The sequence below is a fragment of the Cydia fagiglandana genome, chromosome 8 (genome assembly GCF_963556715.1).
Source record: "Cydia fagiglandana chromosome 8, ilCydFagi1.1, whole genome shotgun sequence".
Classification (NCBI taxonomy): Eukaryota; Metazoa; Arthropoda; class Insecta; order Lepidoptera; family Tortricidae; genus Cydia; species Cydia fagiglandana.
The window spans coordinates 19,424,597-19,447,899 of NC_085939.1; the positions used below are offsets into that span (position 1 = coordinate 19,424,597).

Sequence of the window (23,303 nt, forward strand, 5' to 3'; positions counted from 1 at the left end):
CACCCGACATCTGATATTGGATATACACTTCCGATGATTATAGACATGTTGGACCCCCGTCAGCTGTCGGACCGATACGCACACAAACAAAAATGTTTTTGTGCGTAAATATGTGTGACATAATATTTTTTGCAGGGTGCCGCTGAAGCAGGGACGGCGCTCCCCAGTACACCTCGCGGCCCGACTACGAGGATGTAGGATCCTACATCCGATATCAGATTGGACAATGTGAAAACGCTCTTTAAAGACATACAAACAAAACGAGCCGCCTCGCGAGGATATTGCCGCAACATTGCGTAAATGCCTCGCACGGGGCATAGTGAGCGCGCCGAGCTGCCTCGCGCCGCATGCCTTGTTCTGTCCCGCTTGTAAGGTGAATAAAGGCGTGTGTACACTAGTCAGTCAGCGGCTAGAGGCCGCGCGGCCGGCGTCACACGTCGGTGTGCCGCGCGGGCGGGGGTGGGGGGGCCTCGTCGTCGCTCTCCTCGATCTCGCACAGGTGCGCCGACATGTCCGAGCACGAGCCGCCGCCGAGCAGCGAGTGACGCTCCTCTGCAACAAACATGTCAATTATTATAAAAACAAAAAGCCCGACTGCTTAAAATTAATGAATCAGACTTTTTATGTATACTTGTGGATATTACATGTGACGTTCCACGGCAAAAGGTACCTTATGACGGCGGGCGCTTACGTCGCATAGCGCCGCAATAATATTGGAGCGGCGTTAATAATAGCGTAACCGCTAACCGCCACGCCATAAGGTCAGTGCCGTCCGTGGAGCGGCATGACATATATACTCATATATATTTTAAAAATGTTCTTTTTATTTTTACTAGCTTATTTCATTTGTTACCTATATTGCGTGACAGCAACTACAAAATGACACTCATTTGTCACCACGAGGGGGGAAAGGGGATGATGGCATCTCTGTTGTGGTAAATATGAAGTGGGTAAACTTACCGAGCATGGTAATGAGACTAGCGGCGTCCGGATCTCGACGCACTCTCGTTTCACGCCGAGGGGAGACCGGGGAGGGTTGTGCCTCCGTTGTATCGTCTGCGCAAGGAGGTAGATACGTGTCTGGATGGAGTAAATATGACGACGCTGTGAAATTAAATAAAAAAACTAAATAAAAACATGCAAAAGAAAAATGGATTTGTATCTTAGGGCTGTCTAATTTCTTCGTCCAAAGTGCATTGCGTTTCATTCTGTCACTAAGCAACATGTGAGACGCAATACACATTGGATGAAGAAATTGGATAGGTAGAATACCATTATCAAACTGCACAACGGGACTTAACCGCGTATTTAAGTTTTAAGATTAACTTAAAACTTAAATACGCGATTAAGTCCCGTTGTGCAGTTTGATAATGTTTAATAATCGTGAAAGTTTAAATCAGGTAGAATACCATCCTACGATACGCGGGGAAAATAACTAATAAGCGGAAGAATGGTAACAATGCGGTAACTTACTTGTGATTATAATTTCGCATAAGCGTCTCTTCATCTTGTTGTATTTAGAATAAGATAGATATATTTTTCACGGTTCGCGGTAGATTCTCAATTGCCGAGTCAGGCAGCGAGGGGGGCGACCGAGAATCAGATAGAGAGAGATGGAGACATTTACCATCAGTAAACTCGTGCGGGTCGCGGGCGCCGGGGGTTGAAGGCAACGAGGAGAGCGACCGAGAATCAGATAGTTAGAGAGAGATAGAGACACTTACCATCAGTAAACTGGTGGGGGTCGTGGTCCATGTCCAGGTCGTCCGGCGCGGAGTCCGTGTCGAAGGGCGCGGGCGGCGGGGGGTGCGCGGCGGGGGCGGGGGGGCGCGCGCGCCGCGCGGGGGGGGAGGGCAGCGACGGCAGCGAGGGGGGGCTCGGCTCGGACGAGTCCGGCCGCTCCGACCCGGCCACCTGGGGGTTACAAAATTGAACAAGTTAATAAAGAAACAAGAAGTGAAGTTAATGAAGAAGCAGAAATAAAGATACTTGAGATTTTTCTTCCACAATCTGCGGGCACAGAAGCACCGTGACTCGCCCACGAGACAGACTACATTTTTTCAACTTTATTAATTAGAGAGGGACGGGTGGTCTCTACTTCGCGGGCGAGATAATGTCGCGGCGCCCCTGTCCTAAACCTCCTGCACTGTAAACCTGAACACTACCTACAAATTCTCAGTAATGTGGTGACAACAAATTCATAATTTTACTCGACTTTATAAGAGAATGCCATTTACGTTTGGACTACTTAACACTTTACTTAAAATATTCACGTTCAATTGTTCCTAACATTACAACACCCACCTCAGAGATGCCGGGCAAGCCCTGCCCGCCGCACCAGTCGGAGCAGTCCCAGTGGTACCCGCCGACTAGCGCGCCGGCGCCGTCGCCGGTCAACGCCGGCAGGCGGCGCACGCTGACGGGGGAAGTAGCGCGGAGGCGGTTCTTGCAGCCTTTTAGATCTGTGAACGAAATGAGGAAGGTAAACATTTAGACAGTGTTTGTTAAAAAGAGACAAAATTAAATGGTGGTTCAAATTCAAAATGTTTTATTTGCAAACATAGGTAGTACATACAGTGATGGTAATCTTACAATAGTGGTGTCGCTATATTTGACCAACAGGCATGCAAAAAACACATATACATATGTAGAAAAAAAGCAAAGCAAAGTTTGCAAAGTTTAATGAATTAAATAATTGTAAGTAATATAGTCTGAGTTAAGAACTCAATTTTGACAGCTATCAATTGACCGTTTAACTGACCTCAGTGTCATATATAAAGGTCAATTCATAACTGTCAAAATTGACTTCTTTCTTATCGGCCTGGGACTATATGTATATAGTTATTTACCGTTATAAATCTTATTGTCGACGAAGGAGTGTAAATGCATCTGCTCCGACCACGGCTTGCGTTCTGCCGGCTCGACGTTGAGGTTCCTCCTTATGTCCGGCGGCAAGCCTTCCAGCTCATCGCCTGCTGATCCTGTGCAATAAACTTTTTTGTACTTAAATACAATTTTAAATTTTTAAATTTTTTGGCCGATTGTTTTGAGAACTTTGGCTATTAAAATGGTTTTGTTTAATAAGTATCTCTCCTTTGTTACGCTTTAGTTTATTTAATTCTAAACATTTTCGCCTTAATTTAGCTGACTAAAATTTAATTAGGTGACAGAGAGGCTTGCATAACTCTTGAGCCATCAACCGCTGTCAGTATTAAGCAATTGTAGTAAATCTACGGACCACGTCAGTATTATATAACAGAGGTCCATGGTAACTTAAGTTCATATCCCTCTTATATCTGCCCTTTTCAAAGTAGTAATAGTAAACACTCACCGTAAGACCGCAGCGTATCCAAGTTATTCAGCGTAGCAGTAGCACTAGCGCAAGACGCCGGCCGCGCCGCCGCCAAATTAGACATTTTGGTCCTCGGCGGCGCTTTAGCGCTATTCAGCGGCGCGCTCTCCGCGCTACGATGACTCGTCCTTCTCCTTAGCAACGCTAGTGGTAGTAGCGCTAGTAGTAGTAACAGTAGTAGCGCGGCGGCGGCGGCGGCGAGCGGCCATTTTGACTCGACGGCCCAGCGCCACGCGTCGCGTAAGGAGCGGGTGTTGGTCGCGCCGATGCCGCCCGCCATTACGGCGTCGGAGTAGAGAGGGTTGCCGCAGTTCATGCCTGTGGAAAGATCATAGATTAGAATACGTTTTATTGAATGTTAGGGCCGATACGACGATGGCGGGATGACTTGGACGCATTCTACTACAAATAGCGGGAAAATGCCGATGACAGGGTCGAGTGGAGAAACTGAGGGGAGGCCTTTGCCCAGCAGTGGGACCTTAAAGTAGGCTAATAAAAAAATGAGCATACCAGTCTTATCCGGGGGGCACAGACATCTGAACGAGCCTGGTTCGTTAAGGCACGTGGCCCCGTTAAGGCACGGCTCGCCCGCGCACTCGTCCGCGTCATACTCGCAGCGGGGACCGTAGTAGCCCAGGCAGCGGCAAGATGGACCCCATTCGCCCTGGAACATATAACAAATTACTTCTGCTGCTGATTGCTACTAAGGATATATGCGAATTATACGTGGCCATACTGTCATCCATGCTACCATCAAATATCATTTATTATCAGGCAACTAAGGCTCCTAGATACATATCTTACAAACTAACATACATACAATAGTAAAATCTTACAAGCTAAAAATTATTTCGGCGTCACGGCGGCGGCGATATATGAGATGACTTATTTTTTCTAAGTGGCCAGTCTAGGAATTTTCAGTATGACCTAAGTATAAGCTGAAATAAAGCCGGTCAAACAACTTTGTCAGTAAAAAAAGGCGCGATATACAAAATTTATTATGAGATGATTACCTATCGCACCTACATTTTAAAATATGACGCTTTTTTCTACTGACGGATATGGCTTGACAGACTATATATAAAATACCAAAGCTAAACAGTTATTTCACCAATGACATAACTATCAGGAACTTGTAGGTACTTGTACTTACTTGCAGTAGAATTTCAACAATACCTCTTCACACGCCCCTCCATGCTGGCACACGGGCGCCCCCTCCGCGCCGCACCACCTCCCCAGCTCGCACCGCGCCCCTCTCAGCCCCGCGCCGCACGCGCACACGAAGGGCCGCGCCGCGCCCGCCGGCGCCGCGCTGCACACCCCCCCGTGCAGGCAGGGCTGCGCCGCGCAAGGGTCCCCGTCCACTTCGCAACGCCGCCCTAAGAAGCGCGCGTGGCACGTACACCTATGAGAAAAAACACATGTTATTTTTAACCGTAGAAGAATTTGAATGTATTACGTCCCGCCTTTGCGACTCGGGCACCCAGAACACGCCGTAAACGGGGCTAGCGGAGCGCAAGTAGAAGCAAGTCGCCCGCACCCGCCTGACTAATTGTACTCAAGAATTCTAGATGTAGCAATACGAATTAACTTTTCAAACGTACCTATATCCTTCTTCGCCTTCCGCCCCCTCTTCCAACAGATTAGCTAACTCATGGCACGTCCCGCCATTGAGACACGGGTAGCCAGAGCAGGCCGTCGGCGGCGCTAGCGGGGCGCAGGCGGAGGCGAGCCGCGCCCGCACCCGCCTGACGAGTTGGACTCGCGGCCCCGCGGCCTCCTCGGCGCCGGCGCCCTCTTCTAGAGGGACCAGCGTGCCTCCGAGAGTGACGTCGGTGATGCAGCCGACGAAGCCGCGGGTCACCTGAATGAGAGGGTTAATGTACAGGTTCATTCACGAAAGCAGAATGAACGAAACTACGAACTAAACGAATAATTATTATTTATAATACGAGCGCGAAAAATAGGATTACGTATTAGCACGTGTATCGTACAACGCCCTATAATTTTTCGACGTAGTCACGTAATGTGCTTATTATAGTACCTGGTGTCATAATGTAGCACCAGATTTAATGTTAAATCTTTATATCTGCTTTTAAACGTTGCTTAAAAAACGGTGTCAACTAATAATGCCTTACCTGTTCAGGTGCTAGCGCGTGCGCATGACGAGCCAAAGCCGCTCCGAGTAGAAGCCGATCTGCGCGTGCGTCGAGCAACGCGGCGGGGGGAGGCGCGGCGCCGCGGACTGCGCGGCGGTCCACCTGACACAACAACAAAAAAGTAAATAACGTGAATTGGTATACAGATACTAAAAAAATATTAATTAAATTGTCCAGGCCCCTGTTATGACAATTTTTACGAAAACATCAGTCATCTTGGATTAAAAATTGTCATAATTTTCAAAACACGTACCCGCGAGAATCTAGAAAACGATATCCATAACGACTTTCACGTAAAAAAGTATATATCAACTAAGTGATTTCTTAAAATGGAGAACTAACAGCTAATGCATACTATGTTAATAATGTCTTAAATAGTGATACAGAGCCAATTAGAGGATCTCACATATAGCATATTAGTAGGTTAGTTACCGTGAGCCTGGCGCCAGCTCCCCGCCGCTCAAGCCTCAGTTCGTGCCACTCCCCGTCCGCTACAGGTACTGCTGAGCGCACAGACACGGGCCCGGAGCCGAGCTCCATACGGAACTGCACGAAGCCTTCCACGACCTGCGAACGTACAACATTATTAGGAACTTTTACCAGATCAAAGGTAGGCTTTAAAATAAACATTGTCAGTGGTCAACAACAAGTTTTGTAGGTATATGAAAAGAATGAGAAAAGGAGTACATTTTAGCTGGCTTCTAGTGGTTAGTAGGTGAATATATTGTCGCGTTCTTGAAGCGTTCTAACCTACTAGATGTCCCGCTAGGGATGGGAAATTATAAATGAGTAGGCAGAAGAACGGTACAAAATAATTATTTATTACTACAACCAGCTCAGATGGTAAAAATGGGTAAATGTCGTGGTTCGGGCTAATACTCTATAACGATCGGATTCCGCTAGTCGTTTGCAGCCGAAGTACTCCCCTGACGGTGCCGAGGTGGTAGGCGCTGGTGTTTCTGTCCGGCGCTGAGTTCAGCGCAGCTTCGAACTGCGTGGCGCTGAGTCGGGGAAAGGGCCAGAAGCACGCCAGTAGCAAAACGGCAAGCGGGCGGCAAGCAGGAAACCAACAAGTCACTCTGGACTTTGGACCCTGGAACGCGCCATCAGACAATGCGTTAGAAACGGTCCATAAGCCTTTTGTGAACACCAACGGCAAGCGGGAAAGCACTATGGTAGTTGTGTTGCCGTGGAAGTTCACAATTCAGATACGGAGATTACAAAAAGGCGAAGTAATTTAACGAAAGAAAGAAATTTAAATGCAATTATATTTTTAATACAAAATGGAGGGTCGGTTAACATTTGGCCATGATGACTATGAACAAAACTATAGTGATGAAGTTATAAATCTTTAGTTAAATGGCAATTACTAAGAAATGGTTGTGATTAAAATGATATGCAAGTTAAAATTCCAAAGCAATAAAATAGCACTACAACATTCTAAGCAAGTAGCATATAAAATGTATCCACTTACCCAATTCGGGGTACACTTAAAAACATAATTAAACACCACAGTGATTTTATAATGGTTGAGGAACACGTAGGGACGAAGTTAAAATTCGATTACGGTTTCTATATTTGATCCGTAGCAGAGATCGATAATTAAGCGACGCGCGTTCCACTCAACTGCAATGGTAAAATGAACGAGCCAACGCCGTGCGCGATGACACAGCGCACCGATCAGTGCATTCGTTCATGCACTCGCGAATGTGAACATTATTGTGAGTGAATGTTATAACTATGGCGCGACATATTTAAATTAACCAGCGTGATGATGATTTTATAATCTAAATTACCTAGTTCTAAGACAGTATTTTTGTATATTTTAGTGTGTACATTAGTTTAGTATTGTAAATATATTTTAATTAGGTAAGTAGTAGTTCTTAAGGTCTATTTTTATTAAACATGTAACGTATTACGTTACATATACCCCCCTCTCCATCGAAAGGGTTTTATTCTAAAAGAAAATCCGATTGGATTGCCATTAGCATTTCACTTTCATTCGATCATCTCTCATAATTTCCTTTCTGACTTTATCTCAAACATAAAAGCAAATGCAACTATTAAAGTTGACAACGCGTCCTTTCATACAAAAAGGCATTTGTGATATATGGCACACATGACTTATACTAATAACAAGGTCTTAACTACAGGGCTTGCGTTTACCTAAGGTTGCTGGCCAGCTTGATATCTTTGATATGCCAGACCCCTAGGTTTTTTCCATTCATGTCCTCTAAGACATACACAAGAGGAGACCTCTTTTCGACTATACGACACTTAATAAATTTAGGCGCAAATTTTTTGCTGAAGTATTTGTCTTTATCGCTTAAAATGTACGTGCGTTTTAAGACTATGTCCCCAACATTAAAATCAGCAGGTTTCCGTCGTAAATTATACTGGGCAGTGTTTTTTACATGTGCCTGCCACAGAGAAGCTTGCACATCATTAAACACAGAAGCCAGACAACCACGGTTTTCTACATAAAAATCGCGAGGTAAAAACAATATCTCGTCACCCAGATCGCTATCTGTATAGTGAGATCCACACAAGACAAGTTCACGTCCATACACAATAAATGATGGTGTATAACCATGAATTGATTCGTTCGCAGAATTATTTATGGCGAACTTTATTTTGGGAATAAAAGTGTCCCATGTCCGGTGGTCGTTTTGAACGAACGTAGATAAACACGTGACTATTGTTTTATTGTAACGTTCTACGAGATTAATTTGCGGAGTGTATCTTGGCGTAAAGTACACATTTGGAACGTTATAACGTTTAAAAAGAGCATCTGTTGCCGAGTTAGTGAACTGGCTACCATTATCGAGGAAAATAGTTTGGGGAACGCCATGGACCAAAAATATGTTTTCCTCTAAAATCTTAACTACTGCATCGCTAGTCGCACGACGTAGAGGAAATATCTCGCAATATTTAGAGAAACAGCAAGTAATGACTAGAATGTAGCTGTTTTGTTTGCGTGTTACGGGTAGCGGGCCAATAAAATCTACAGAAATCATTTGGAAAGGACGTGAACACTGTTTCGGACGTCCCATTTCTCCCAAAGTCGTATGATTTTGAGATTTGTACGACAAACAAACAGAACACGAGCCCACGAACTTGACGAGATCTTGGTGCATGCCGGGCCAGAAATAATTTAGTGCTAACCGTCGATAAGTTTTGAAGATGCCAAGATGTCCAGCTGTTGGTTCCGAATGGTTTTCCTCTATAATTTGTTCGCGAAATTCGCTTGGCACTACCTCTTTCCAATCAAATTCAGAAGTAAGTTGATCAAATTTAGATTTACATAGCCGAAACAAAGAATTATTCTTAATTTGGAAATTTGGGTAGTTACTAGGAGAATTAAGGCAACCGTTGTAAATTCGTTTATACCAATCATCACTCGTGTTAGTTATGGAATTGGTTAAAGAAATAGCATTGACTGGGACAGCACGAGAAAGAGCGTCAGGTATAACGTCATCGACTCCGCGGCGATGCTTCATCACACACGCGACACTGGCCCCACGTTGGGCGCCAGTGTCGCGTTCTTGAAGCGTTCTAACCTACTAGATGTCCCGCTAGGGATGGGAAATTATAAATGAGTAGGCAGAAGAACGGTACAAAATAATTATTTATTACTACAACCAGCTCAGATGGTAAAAATGGGTAAATGTCGTGGTTCGGGCTAATACTCTATAACGATCGGATTCCGCTAGTCGTTTGCAGCCGAAGTACTCCCCTGACGGTGCCGAGGTGGTAGGCGCTGGTGTTTCTGTCCGGCGCTGAGTTCAGCGCAGCTTCGAACTGCGTGGCGCTGAGTCGGGGAAAGGGCCAGAAGCACGCCAGTAGCAAAACGGCAAGCGGGCGGCAAGCCGGAAACCAACAAGTCACTCTGGACTTTGGACCCTGGAACGCGCCATCAGACAATGCGTTAGAAACGGTCCATAAGCCTTTTGTGAACACCAACGGCAAGCGGGAAAGCACTATGGTAGTTGTGTTGCCGTGGAAGTTCACAATTCAGATACGGAGATTACAAAAAGGCGAAGTAATTTAACGAAAGAAAGAAATTTAAATGCAATTATATTTTTAATACAAAATGGAGGGTCGGTTAACATTTGGCCATGATGACTATGAACAAAACTATAGTGATGAAGTTATAAATCTTTAGTTAAATGGCAATTACTAAGAAATGGTTGTGATTAAAATGATATGCAAGTTAAAATTCCAAAGCAATAAAATAGCACTACAACATTCTAAGCAAGTAGCATATAAAATGTATCCACTTACCCAATTCGGGGTACACTTAAAAACATAATTAAACACCACAGTGATTTTATAATGGTTGAGGAACACGTAGGGACGAAGTTAAAATTCGATTACGGTTTCTATATTTGATCCGTAGCAGAGATCGATAATTAAGCGACGCGCGTTCCACTCAACTGCAATGGTAAAATGAACGAGCCAACGCCGTGCGCGATGACACAGCGCACCGATCAGTGCATTCGTTCATGCACTCGCGAATGTGAACATTATTGTGAGTGAATGTTATAACTATGGCGCGACATATTTAAATTAACCAGCGTGATGATGATTTTATAATCTAAATTACCTAGTTCTAAGACAGTATTTTTGTATATTTTAGTGTGTACATTAGTTTAGTATTGTAAATATATTTTAATTAGGTAAGTAGTAGTTCTTAAGGTCTATTTTTATTAAACATGTAACGTATTACGTTACATATCCCTATTTCATAGTCACAGTGCGACATAAAACAGTATAAAATAAATGAGGACGCCAGTTTCGACGTAACTGTCACATTTTTGAGCTAAAATTCTTATAAACATGGCTACAATTTAGTATGGAAATTTTGTAGTACCATTTTATTTAATTTCTACTATTTTATGTCGCACTATAGTTAAGGTTTTTAAAAATTCTGACATATCAGGGTATGGCAATGGGAAGTCCACCTTCCAGCCAGCTATAGCAGCTTGCCGGCGGCGCGTCGCAGCGAAAACACAGCGTTAGCAGCCGAGGTGCTCAAAAATATCTGAACACGCACTCTGACGCCTTGACAATAGAGGCGTGTTCAGATATCTGTGAGCACCTTGGCCGCTCCGATATATCTGATGGCCACTGTAACAGTGGCCGTACCTACTTCACCCACCGTAGAATCTTAGAACCTACCTCAAGTATAGCGTAGTCAACCTTCCCGGCCAGCCAGAGCAGCGTGCCGGCCGCGCGTCTAGTGCGGAAACGCAGCGTTAACGCTAACTCGTCTTCTGGTACACGCTCGCCCGCTACCGCACCGCGCTCGACGCGCAGCCACGCGTAGCCGTCGCCCGCTAGTTGAAGGACTCGAGGGCCTGTAGAAATGATAAGTCTGTATTAAACCCACTTGCACCATTCTACTAACCCGGGTTTAACCGGTTAAATATGGAGTTACCATAGTTACCAGTACAATTTTACACTGGGTTAACGGTTTAACCGCTTAACCCCGGGTTAGTGGGATGGTGCAAGTGGCCCTTAGAAAACTATCACTCATAAATGAATGTTACATCATTGATGTAGAAAGAAAGCGTAGCACATAGAATATCGTACCACACATAGTAGTCTTAAAAACTGAATTCTTTTTATGATATAAAAAGTTTTTGAAGTGAAAACTTCTTTAGCGGCGCTGTGCACTTTTTGTGATGGGGAAAAAATGTTAAACTCGCGACAGGTCACGTGACCGACGGATTCGACAGATTGAATATTCGTTAGACGGACACGTGAGCTGGTCGAAAAACTGTTACAATGTCATTGAGTTTTCACTTCTGCCGGCACTCCCAGAGTGCAACCCGTTGTTTTTTTTATGATATAGGAGGCAAACGAGCAGACGAATCGCAAGCAAGCAATTACGCCCATGGACACCTGCAACAGTACAAGGGTTGCAAGTGCGTTGCCGGAATTTAAGATGGGAGTACGCTCTATTATTGAAGGTTTGAAGATCGTGAAGGAAGTTCTTGGGGAAACGCACAGTTGAAAACTGCCAACCATCTATAGTGGTAAAGATGGAAACGTTGTCGTGTAAAGCGATGGCGGACAACAGTACAGTAAGTAAATATGAACAGTAAATACAGTATGTAAACTTACTAAAACCATTTACTCAAGCCCGTTAATGAATGGGTCACACTGAGCAAATTTTACTATGGCACCAACGAAAAAAAATTGACTCTCCCTGAGAAAATTTCAATGCCAGACCAGCAACATATATGAAACAACCAAAGTTTTTTTCGCGTTTTAAGGGTACGTGCCATAGTAAAAGTTGCTCAGTATGACCTACACATGCGGGTCGCTTCCAACCGGCACGTATGGAGGGGGAGACCTATGTTCAGCAGTGGACGTCTTATGGCTGAGATGATGATGATGATGAAGTTTACATACTGTATAACACTTACCAGCGGCCGCACACTCTACCCCGCTGCACTCGGCGTCAGATGGGCTCACACACAATTATCAACCCTATGTCTCTAGTCAGTAGGTTCATTATTGCACTTACCAGCGGCCGCACACTCCACCCCGCTGCACTCGGCGTCAGATGGGCTCACACACAATTATCAACCCTATGTCTCTAGTCAGTAGGTTCATTATTGCACTTACCAGCGGCCGCACATTCCACCCCGCTGCACTCGGCTTCGTGCTCGCATCGCGGCCCCGCCCAGCCCGGCTCACAGGCACAAGACCCGCGTAACCTATAAAACGAAATAATCTAGCTAAGAAACATTTCTTAACGCGACTAAGTATTCATCCACAGGTTAAGACATATAAGTGATTAATTTCTGAGTAAATTTAACTTGTAAATTCAAATTTTTACTCGTCTATTTAACACTAAAATTAAAACTTCACAAATAAAACAATAAAAGAATATGTTTCCTTGTTACTCTATTTTGACACTCGTGTCTGTACTGAAATAACCATTATACCACAATTTAGTCAACTATAATATCCATGTAACGTAAAAAAAAATACGACTTACCTCAAAGGCGGTGCTACTAAAGCGAAGACATCACTCATAACCGCTCTCGACCGTTCTGCTCTTAGCTCTACACGCTCCGCGCACGCCCCGTGCACGCATCCGCCGCACGCCGCTCGCACGAGCTCTTCTACCACCAGTCGTGCTCCAACAAATACAACTAACCTCAAAGGTGGTGCCACTAAAGCGAAGACATCGCTCATAACCGCCCGCGACCGCTCCGCTCTCAGCTCTACCCGCTCCGCGCACGCCCCGTGCACGCATCCGCCGCACGCCGCCCGCACCAGCTCTTCTACGACCAGTCGCGCACGCTCTTCTAAGCGCTCGAGGTGCGCGTGCAAGCGACGGCGGAGCGCGTCCGCGGCTAGCCACCCGCCGTTCGCGCGGACGGCTAGAGCCACGTCGAGGTCGCGGGCCACCTGGGTAATAAAAACAATGTGGCTACGGTACTTTGGCTTCAAATGAAAACAACAGAAAGCATGTCAGTGACTTCTATGAAATCATGACGTGTTATTTAAACACTTGCACTGCGTGGGCTAACAAAATCGCTGCAGACTTTTCTTAATGTAACTCTACCTAATATATTATTTAAGGTGAAATGTGTGCGTACTAACCTGCCGTCTCGCTCTCGTCCCTTCCTCCCAATCCTCCGTCTCGCCTTCAGGCTGCGCGCCCAACAGCACCACGTCCCCCGGCTCACAGTCCGCCGCCTCACGCACGGCACGTATAAACCCCTTCCTGTGACTCAACACAAAGTCCTCCGCACTAACGGCTCGGAAACGCACTACCACCGCTTGAGCTAGTAACGCATCTGATACTAGAAGTACCGTTACTCGAACTGTAGCATGTGATATGAATTTTCCATCAGCAACTGTCACGTTAAGCTTGTATTCGCCTACGTCTAAACGCGGTGCCGCTCGAAGCGTACCATCTGTTGCATCAATCTCGAAAAGACCAAGCGGAGGCTTTGGAGCTGCTATAGCGTATGTTAGAGTATCGTAAGCGTCTCTGTCTGAGGCTACTACTCGACCAAGTACACCGCCAGGGAATTCGTCTAAGTATGAATTCACTTGGATTTCCAAAGGTGTTACTACAGGCGGGTATTGAGATTCTTCTATAACTCGTACGTGTATCCAAGCGTCACTATACAAAGGCGGTGCGCCATTATCAAATACACGGACTTGTAACGCGTAGCGTTCTTTAATGCGATGGTTGAAGCGTGCAGCGGTTCGTAAAGTACCATCCTGTTCTAATCTAAACGCGCCCGCTTCGTTGCCCGCTTGAAAATCAAATGTATACGGCATTGCGTTAGGTGCCGCATCCGCATCTGTCACTCCTAGTTTCAACAATGCATGTCCTAATGGTCTATCTTCTTGGACCACTACAGAGTAGTTAGCTCGTTCGAATAGAGGCGGGTTATCGTTAGCGTCTAACACTTCAACTGCAACTCGTACGGAAGCTTCAAGCGCTGGTAATCCTCGATCCCTAGCGCGAACTTCAAGTGAATAAGTCGAAACAGTTTCTCGATCTAAAGGCGCAGCCACAGATATATAACCGGTGTCTTCGTCAATACTAAATCGCCCATCGCGGTCACCCCTTGCGATAGTATAAGTGACTCTTCCATTAGCTCCATCATCGGCGTCATCGGCTATAAGCTGTAATATCCTTGTATTTATAGCCGCGTCTTCTCGAACGCGAGCGTTGTAAGACGCTTGAGCGAATACAGGGGCGTTATCATTAGCGTCTATAACGGAGATATTCAAGGTTGCAAGATCGCCTAGCGGCGGAGAGCCGCCGTCTAGAGCCTGTATCGTTAGTAAATAAGCTCGTCGTCGTTCGTAGTCGAGCGGTCGTGCTATGCTGACCGCTCCCGATGCACGATCTATAGTGAAATCCTCGCGATCGTCGCCAGCTACTAGGGAGTATGAGACTTCAGCGTTGACTCCGGTGTCCCGCGAGGTGGCGCGCACGCGGAGGATTTCAGTGCCGGGGGCGTCGAGTTCGGGTGCGGCGGCGCGGTACTCGCGGAACTCGAATTCTGGCGGGTTGTCGTTGACGTCGGCGACTGGGGAGACATTAATCGTGTGAGAATTCAAATCGTTATCAAATATGTATGTGTAACTACGGGGCACGGGCAACTTCATACCCCCAGTATAATATTATCCATACTTTCTTGTCCATAATACTTAGCAAACCTTTTTTCCCTTTCTAACAAACACAAATGTTATAATGACAGAAAAAGACGAACAAGAGCTTGTTAGACATGTATAATTAAAATTTAATGTAACTTAGTCCACAATTAAAAGATTGAAGATACATACTATGACCTACACAAAGCGTGACCTTGATCATAGCACGGTTTCGCTACGTCGCATTTTCAAATAAACACACTGATTCTATGTGTACCGTTGGCTCACTGTTAACCTTATATGTACCTGTCAGTCGCAAAGCAGCCGTGGAAGACTTCGGCGGGGTTCCCCCATCAGTAGCCCTCAGTAACACTCGATGCGACGCGGCAGCTTCTCTGTCAAGCGGCGCTCGTAGCGTAAGGACGCCGCTGTCCGGTGAGAGAGAGAACACGCCGCCGTCGCCGCCCTCTTCCTCCACGAATGAGTAGGTGATGAGCCGGTTGGAGCCTAGATCAGGGTCTGTGGCGTGAACCTGTAAACAAATAAGGGTTAGAACTATCAGGGAGGATAACGAAATCTTAAACTTTCTTTTCATCACACTTGCTCGTAACATATTATTACACGTATTTAAGCGACACGGTCCGTAAATACTAAATTTCGACCTAGGGCTGTAATGTATTTTTTCATCACACTTGCTAGGTGATGCGGTCCGTAAATCCTAAATTTCGGCCTAGGGCCCTAGGCTGTAATATATCCCGCAATTTAGGCAGAAGTTTTATCTTTTCCTTTTTTTCCACTTTGTCAGGAAAAACTTTGTGAAGAAAAACATTGTGTCCCACGGGCAGTACAGTAATTGTTTTGTACAGTAATTGTGTACATGTTTTTTTTTAATCAATGTAAATAATTTATTTGTGTGTCGTTGGCGTAATACGTGTCGCTATTCAATTTTAGATTAAGTCAGGTCCCCACCGAAAACCAGCGCCACGGTCTGCCGCGGCATCATGCTGAGTGGGGATCCTATTTTAGCGTCCTAATCTGTTTTATGTCTGCATACTTTTTTTTTTTCATGTACTATGTTGTGACGTTAAAATAAATGTATTTCTTCTTCTTCTTCTAATTACAAACTCGTGTTGGGTTGAACGGACCTCGCCTTGGGCTTCGGGCTTCAATTTACACTCCTTTGTAAATTCAGAAATTATGTTTACCGCCCTACACAGTGTACTATTTTAATCTGTCATCGAAACTGCTCACAAAATTGCAGAATTGGTTGAGAATTATGATGATTGGTGGTTGATGGATGCGGTAGGTTCACTAGCCACTGCTAGTCTGTTGTTACGAAGAAATCTCAAGGGATTTAGAAATTAAAGCGTATAAATTCTGCAGTTTTACCTTGGCAACCAGAGTACCCAACTCTGCATCCTCAGGCAGAGTAACAGAATACAGCTCCGCAGAGAACCTCGGAGCATTGTCGTTCACATCTGTCAGAGTAACAAGCAACTCCGACGCGCACCGCCACGCCGCACGCGCTCGGTCTTGCGCGTGCATGGCGAGCGCGTACGATGAGCGCGTTTCGCGGTCGAGTGCGCGCGCTACGCGTACTTCGCCTGTTTCCTGTGGATGAAGAAGATTGGTTAAATTTTGTACCTAATATCATAGATAGATCAATGGAAGACATGAGTGAATTATTTCAAAGACTCGAATTAGAAAGTGGCAACGTAGGTCTCGCTGTGAACAGAGCGAAAACCAAAGTGATGGTGGTGGATCGAGCCGGAAAGTTAGCAAATGTCACCTGCAACATTCCTGGCATTGATATAGTCGACCGCTATATTTACCTGGGTTCCCAAATCTGCAATGATGGCAAATGTGTGTCCGTGATAAGAAGGCGAATCGGGATGGCAAAGGATGCTATGACCCGTTTAAATAACTTTTGGAAGAAAAGGGGAATTGGTATCAAAACCAAGATCAGATTGATACGAGCACTAGTATTCCCTATCTTCCTGTATGGAGTGGAAACGTGGACTATCCTGGCCAGAGAGAGAAAAAGGTTTGATGCATTTGAGATGTGGTGCTGGAGACGAATGTTGCGAATACCTTGGACGGCGAGACGTACTAATGCATCAATCCTAACCCAGCTCCGAGTGAAAACTCGTCTATCCACCATATGCCAACAGCGTATACTACGAGTATCATATTTCGGACACACAGTGCGCAGAGGTGACGAAAGTTTGGAAAAACTGATAGTGATTGGACACACCGAAGGCAGGAGATCACGCGGTCGTTCACCAATAAGATGGACCGATCAAGTTAAAGACTCGTCATCCTCTGCTTTCTACACGGTCGTCAGAGACGCGTTGGACAGAAACCGGTGGAGACAGATCATCCGCTCCAGATGCAACCCTGATACTGACCACGATCCTCAGACATGAGGGACCGACCAAAGAGAGAGCTCATAGATATAACTCCGTATAAAATAAATAAAGTCTAATAAAACGTGCCTCCAAAAATCAAGAAAAATTGCGCTCGATAAGATAGCATACCTTTGGCCTATGCTCGTGTACGCACATATCAGTGAAAGAACAAGGATTAAAGTCAAATAGCGTTCTAAAAGTTTTAATCCTGTGTCGAAAGATAGCAGTAAATTTACAGTGATTACTAAATTTACTTAGACAATACGCCTCTATACTAAATTTTCTTTGCTAATATGTGGCATCATCTATAAAAAGGGATCTCATTGTCGATGGCGCTTATTACGCCGCACAGCGAGGCGGGGCATTGTATTTATATGAGAGCCTTTTTATAGATAACGTCACATTGTAAAAAAACGCGTCCACGTTGGTCGTTTCTAGAACGGTGACGCGCGTTCCGACCGCCGCGTTTTCAGACAAACGTAGACAGTAACTTATATTACACTTATGGTGGAAACAACAGAAATCAGCAACAGAAACAACAGTGGTGGAAGTACAACCTACCTTGTCAATGGTAAAGTCCTCATTAGCCTCGCCTTCGAGGAAGTATCTCAGTGCGTCGTGCGGCGGTAGATCTGCATCGGTCGTTTCCAGCGCGGCGATGCGCGTTCCGACCGCCGCGTTTTCTGGCAGGGATGCGCGGTAGCGGTGCCGCACGCAGTAGGGCGGGTTGTCGTTCACATCTGGTGAGGTGACAACATTTTTATGCATTATTTAACAATGTCTTTCCTACCCACAGATGTACGGCATGTTTTCAAAGTCCATCAGAACAAAATATGGATCATAATAAATAACTATAAGAGGCCAACTCCAAAAACGAAAAAAGGGGTATTAATTGATTTAAAAGTAAAAAAAAGGTGCCAAAACCCATGCCTCGCAATGTGAGAAGGATTTAATTATTTTTTAGTACATTTTATGACATAATTACTAATTTTCACCGGTTTACTGGCGACCAGGAGTTTATTGAAATAAAATAATATACCGTCAACCGGGGTGAATAGGGATAGCTGGGGTTAATAGGGACAAAACTTAATGTGATTTACTCACTATTTCTTTAAAAATATCCAAACAAATTGTATCATACAAAATCTACAATTATTTTCAGTCGTATGATACAATTAGCGATGGGTATTTTTTAAGAAATTGTCAAGTAAATTAGATTTAAAATTTTGTCGCTATTCACCCCAGCCATCCCTATTCACCCCGTTTGACGGTACGTATAAATACACACCAGTAACAGTTACTTGAACAGTCGCTCGCGCATCAAACTTCCCATCGGTCGCTATAACACTCAGCTCATAGCTCTCCTCCAACTCTCTATCCAGCGGCCTCGCGACCAGCAACTCTCCCGACGGCCTCAGCTGGAACCTCGCCCTCGGATCCCCGGAGGCCACAAGGAAGGCGAGCGGGGAAGTGGTGGCGTCGGCGTCGGTGATGGTTAGCTTGGCGACTACGGTGCCGGCCGGAGCGTCCTCGGGCACGGACGCGGAGTATGTGGCCGGCTCGAAGCGGGGCGGACAGTCGTTGTAGTCCTGGAAACAAGTTGAAGATATGGGGCCCTTCTCAAAAGCTTGTAACTTAAATTACAAGTGGAAGTCCCTTTCTAACAAGAGCTGTCGAAAAGTGACATTGACAGCCTTTGTTAGAAAGGGACTTCCACTTGTATTACACAAGCTTTTGATAAACAGGGCATTGGTCGCTCGCCTGATACTGGAGTCAGTTATGTAACGCTGCCATACATGACCCAAAAATTTTTTATTAAGCTATGAGCTTCATCACATCTGATATTTGAGTAATTCTAAGCATTTCTAGCCTGAAGTGGGGGGGAGGGTGGGGTACAAAGACGGCCGCCATCCGTCATCTTTAAAAAAAATCTACTCTGATCCTGGTGGGTACTAGGGCAACTTTGGTATCATTTTCGTATAAACCAAAGACGTAGAATTCATTGCTGATATTTGTTTTTTCAATTTCATAGTAATTTTACAAGAAAAACGTAAAAAGGTGAAAAATTTGGTTGGAGATTTTTGCTACGCGGAGCCGAAACTACAAAAGATAGAAAGTTGAAATTTGCACACTAGATTACATTTATAAAGTGTACAAGAGATAAGAAGCGATTTTGAGAAATTCAACCCCTAAGGGGGTTAAAAAGTGGATGAAAGTTTGTATGGGGTTCAAGTTTTATTTTAAGCTAGGAATTTGAAACTTCGTAAAACGATATATTATTAAAATACAAGAAAACTAATTTCAGCGTTTTTGAAAATTCATCCCCTAAGGTGGTGAAAAAGGAGTTGAAAGTTTGTATGGATATCAAAAAAATTTTCGAACGCGGGACTTGAATCTTTGTATTTGGGGATATTATTAAAAGACAGGAAAAGTAATTTCAGCGTTTTGTAAAATTCATCCCCTAACAGGGTTAAAAAGGGGTTGAAAGTTTGAATCCATTACAAATCCGAGTAGACACACATTTCTTATTGCCTCCCAGGCTTGAAATGCTTAGAATTACTCAAGGAACATATGTGATGAAGCTCATAGCTTAATAAAAATTTTTTGGGTCAACTTTATAACTGCTTCCGCTATGATGGTAAGCGATTACCTTGCCCGCACCACCAGAGGCGTTGTTGTAACTGTGTTGCCAGGTTTTGAAATGGGAATAATTATGTACTGTGTGTACATCTACAGTGAATAGATTTGAACCATTTCGCAAAAATGGCAAAAAAAATAACATATTCGTTGTATCCCACTTAAATATTTATTATATTTTGTTTTTGGTATTTGTTGTTATAGTGGCAAAAGAAATCCATCATCTGTGAAAATTTCAACTGTCTAACTATCACGGTTCATTAGTTACAGCCTCGTGACAGACAGACGGACAGCGGAGTCTTAGTTCTGTTTTTACCCTTTGGGTACGGAACCCTAAAAGAAGATTCCAAATGTACCTGTAATCGTACGACGAGTGTGCCACGACTAGATCGTTTCTGAGGAGCTTGATCGCTCGCTATTAGCGGCACTCGTAACTCCGCTTTCGTTTCTCGGTCCAGAGAGGCGCGGGTCGTCACCCAGCCGGTGCGAGCGTCTACGGCGAATAGGGCTGAGTCGCCGCCTTCGCCGAGTGAGAATTGGACCTCGCCATTAGAGCCGGCATCTGGGTCTGTCGCCATTACTGTGGAGAGAAACATTCATTAGAAAAGTTTTTTTCAAATATTTAATTTTTTACTACATCTTATCTATACCTACTTTTCTTTCAACAGGCAATCATCAAATACAAAAGTGTTAATCAATTGTGTCGAAAGATGGCAGTAAATGTACTGACTACATAATTTACTTTGACAATGAATATTACTCTTTTTCAAATTCTCTTTGATATTAGCTACTAAACTTACATAGAATATCTCTGCTTTTAGAAAATATCTCTACCTTCCAAGTTGACATAATACTAAATAACCTAAAGACCAAGATAGCTATGGAATTTCATAAAGAACTCACATCTGACGACCGTCGAATGAGGAGGCGTGTTTTCAGCCAAATGAACGACGTAGGGCTGCGAGTGGAATGTAGGCGCGTGTTCATTCACATCCAATACATGTAAAGTAGTCAGTAGTAGAGTGGCCGGGGCTGGAGACCCTGGGCCTTCGCAGAGGATCCCGATGGGGAGCTCGCGTGCTGACTCGCGGTCCAAGGGCGCCGAGAGAACGAGGCGGCCTTGCTCGTCCAGGGCGAACTGGGGAATGAAAATATTGTGTCAATAATATTAAGAATCAGTCAGTTTCACCTTCAGGATTGGGTGAGTCTCTACCTACTAATTGTAGCCACCCAGTCAAGAAATTAGCTGGGGCCTTACCATGTCTTTATTGCGATCCTGTTTAGGACGTAAACTGAATCGCTAAAGGACGGAGCTACTCGTATATAAGTTATATGGGAAAAGGGCAAGAGAATGATGATGATGAGGTCCGTCCTTAAGCGATTCAGTTTAGGTCCTAAACAGAATCGCAATAAGGACATCATTGTAAGGCCCCTGATTCCATAGTTTAAAAAAAAGGAAATTTACAGTCATTATTGCTACTTATCTGCCAAACTACATAGCAGTTTGTAGGCTGTAGTCGATATTCTCGGTATCGGCTCAGTCAAATCAGTCCTCAAGCTGCATCGACCCTAAGAAACAGGTCTGAAGGTGGGGGCTGAACCTTTGGAGCCCGTTCCCCAGGTCCAAGGACGTAGGAAGACGCTAGAGGGTATAGTCTGTCTAAGAGAAGACAAGGCCAAGAAGAAAGAGTTACCTGATCTTTTCCATAGTTAACCGGCGCCAACCGATATCTTGGGATAGGCTCAGTCGGATCGGCCCTTAACTCCGCCAGCAACGTTCCTGGAGCTGCGTCTTCCCTTAGGAACAGGGCCGGCGGCGGCGGCTGGACCCTTGGGGCCCGTTCTCCGGGGCCGAGCACGTAGACGGCGACGCCGGCGGACCCGGCGCGGTTGCCGCCGTCGCGGGCCCGGGCCCAGACTACTACTGAGCGGGATGCTGTAACAGAGAAATTTTAATTTAGTTGTTAGAATACATGGGAATATTTCGTGCATAAATCAATAAATAATATTGAGTTGAAAGGCATTTGGTTTCCACTTAAAAGAAGATCAGATCCGCATTATAAAATGCAACACAATGTAGAACAACATATAGTCCATTTAAGTCAAGTCTGCAGTGACAAAGAGTGGCCACAGCACCATTAAGTTCTAGGTGGTCCAAATTCTTATGAAAATATGAAGTTTTGGTGGCGTTACCACTTAGCTTAGACAAACTCTATTTTACTGACACATATTTGCGATTCAATTATTTGAAGCAATTTTTACCAAAACCAGAAGCGTTCTTCGCAAAAGCCAACGCCCCAGTAACCGCGTCGATCTCAAACAGTCCTGCCGCATCCGAATTCAACTCCCCATCATACAGCTCATATCGTATCCTCGCATGTTCTCCAATATCCGCGTCATGCGCGGTTAAAGTCAGGAACGGCTTGTGTGGTTGGAGGTTGTAAGGGGCGGAGGCGCGGTACTCTCGGAGGGGGAACTCTGGGGCGTGGTCGTTGGCGTCGAGGACGCGGACGCGAACTGTGGTGTGGCGGATGCGGCCGCCACCGTCACGCGCTGCCACTGGTACCTGGGGAATTAAGAGAGATTTAGAAGGTAGTCCTGGCAAGCCCAGTTTGTCAGTAAGTAAAAAGGCGTGAAATTAAAATTTTCCATGGGAGGACTCTAGGACTTCCCGCGTACGTTTTTAAAATTTCCTCCCACTCAGCTTTGGCCTCGCGATCTAAAGCCACTCGCGTAGTCAAGGCGCCGGTGGTAGCGTCCAGTGAGAACGTTTCTCGGAGCAACGCCGAGCCGATGGAGTATTAAGTCACCGTGCCGTACTCGTCGCTGTCAAGCCTACTCTTATCAAGTTCAGTGTGTAGTTACCTCCCACTCAGCTTTAGCCTCGCGATCTAAAGCCACTCGCGTGGTCAACGCGCCGGTGGCAGCGTCCAGTGAGAACGTTTCTCGGAGTAACGCAGAGTCGATGGAGTAGGTCACCGTGCCGCACTCACCGCCGTCTAGCATGCTCTTATCAAGTTCAGTGTGTAGTTACCTCCCACTCAGCTTTAGCCTCGCGATCTAAAGCCACTCGCGTGGTCAACGCGCCGGTGGCAGCGTCCAGTGAGAACGTTTCTCGGAGTAACGCAGAGTCGATGGAGTAGGTCACCGTGCCGCACTCACCGCCGTCTAGCATGCTCTTATCAAGTTCAGTGTGTAGTTACCTCCCACTCAGCTTTAGCCTCGCGATCTAAAGCCACTCGCGTGGTCAACGCGCCGGTGGCAGCGTCCAGTGAGAACGTTTCTCGGAGTAACGCAGAGTCGATGGAGTAGGTCACCGTGCCGCACTCACCGCCGTCTAGCATGCTCTTATCAAGTTCAGTGTGTAGTTACCTCCCACTCAGCTTTAGCCTCGCGATCTAAAGCCACTCGCGTGGTCAACGCGCCGGTGGCAGCGTCCAGTGAGAACGTTTCTCGGAGTAACGCAGAGTCGATGGAGTAAGTCACCGTGCCGTACTCGCCGCCATCTTCGTCATCGGCCTGGATGAAAACAAATATTGTTTAATCTTAGGATCACTCAGGGAGTCTAATGAGAACATAGTGTTCCACACAAACTGGATGTTCCTTATA

At 45.4% G+C, this 23,303-nt stretch overlaps 1 protein-coding gene across 1 annotated transcript in view; it reads right to left on the reverse strand.

The window, feature by feature from the left end:
• Positions 1-388: 388 nt before the first annotated feature.
• LOC134666834 (fat-like cadherin-related tumor suppressor homolog) overlaps positions 389-23,303 on the reverse strand; it is a 69,864-nt gene continuing 46,949 nt past the window's right edge. The window contains exons 29-52 of the mRNA XM_063524152.1: positions 23,067-23,213; positions 21,957-22,260; positions 21,389-21,630; positions 20,598-20,832; positions 20,051-20,274; positions 18,346-18,646; positions 17,619-17,797; positions 16,039-16,260; positions 14,956-15,181; positions 13,135-14,585; positions 12,686-12,939; positions 12,148-12,239; positions 10,693-10,871; positions 5,944-6,078; positions 5,491-5,613; positions 4,957-5,216; positions 4,529-4,757; positions 3,863-4,016; positions 3,332-3,670; positions 2,850-2,981; positions 2,305-2,462; positions 1,725-1,914; positions 961-1,104; positions 389-552 (exon numbers count right to left, since the gene is read on the reverse strand). Of these exons, the coding sequence (XP_063380222.1) occupies positions 431-552; positions 961-1,104; positions 1,725-1,914; positions 2,305-2,462; positions 2,850-2,981; positions 3,332-3,670; positions 3,863-4,016; positions 4,529-4,757; positions 4,957-5,216; positions 5,491-5,613; positions 5,944-6,078; positions 10,693-10,871; positions 12,148-12,239; positions 12,686-12,939; positions 13,135-14,585; positions 14,956-15,181; positions 16,039-16,260; positions 17,619-17,797; positions 18,346-18,646; positions 20,051-20,274; positions 20,598-20,832; positions 21,389-21,630; positions 21,957-22,260; positions 23,067-23,213 (6,042 nt within the window). The 3' untranslated portion in view covers positions 389-430. The remainder of the gene's footprint in view (positions 553-960; positions 1,105-1,724; positions 1,915-2,304; positions 2,463-2,849; positions 2,982-3,331; positions 3,671-3,862; positions 4,017-4,528; positions 4,758-4,956; positions 5,217-5,490; positions 5,614-5,943; positions 6,079-10,692; positions 10,872-12,147; positions 12,240-12,685; positions 12,940-13,134; positions 14,586-14,955; positions 15,182-16,038; positions 16,261-17,618; positions 17,798-18,345; positions 18,647-20,050; positions 20,275-20,597; positions 20,833-21,388; positions 21,631-21,956; positions 22,261-23,066; positions 23,214-23,303) is intronic.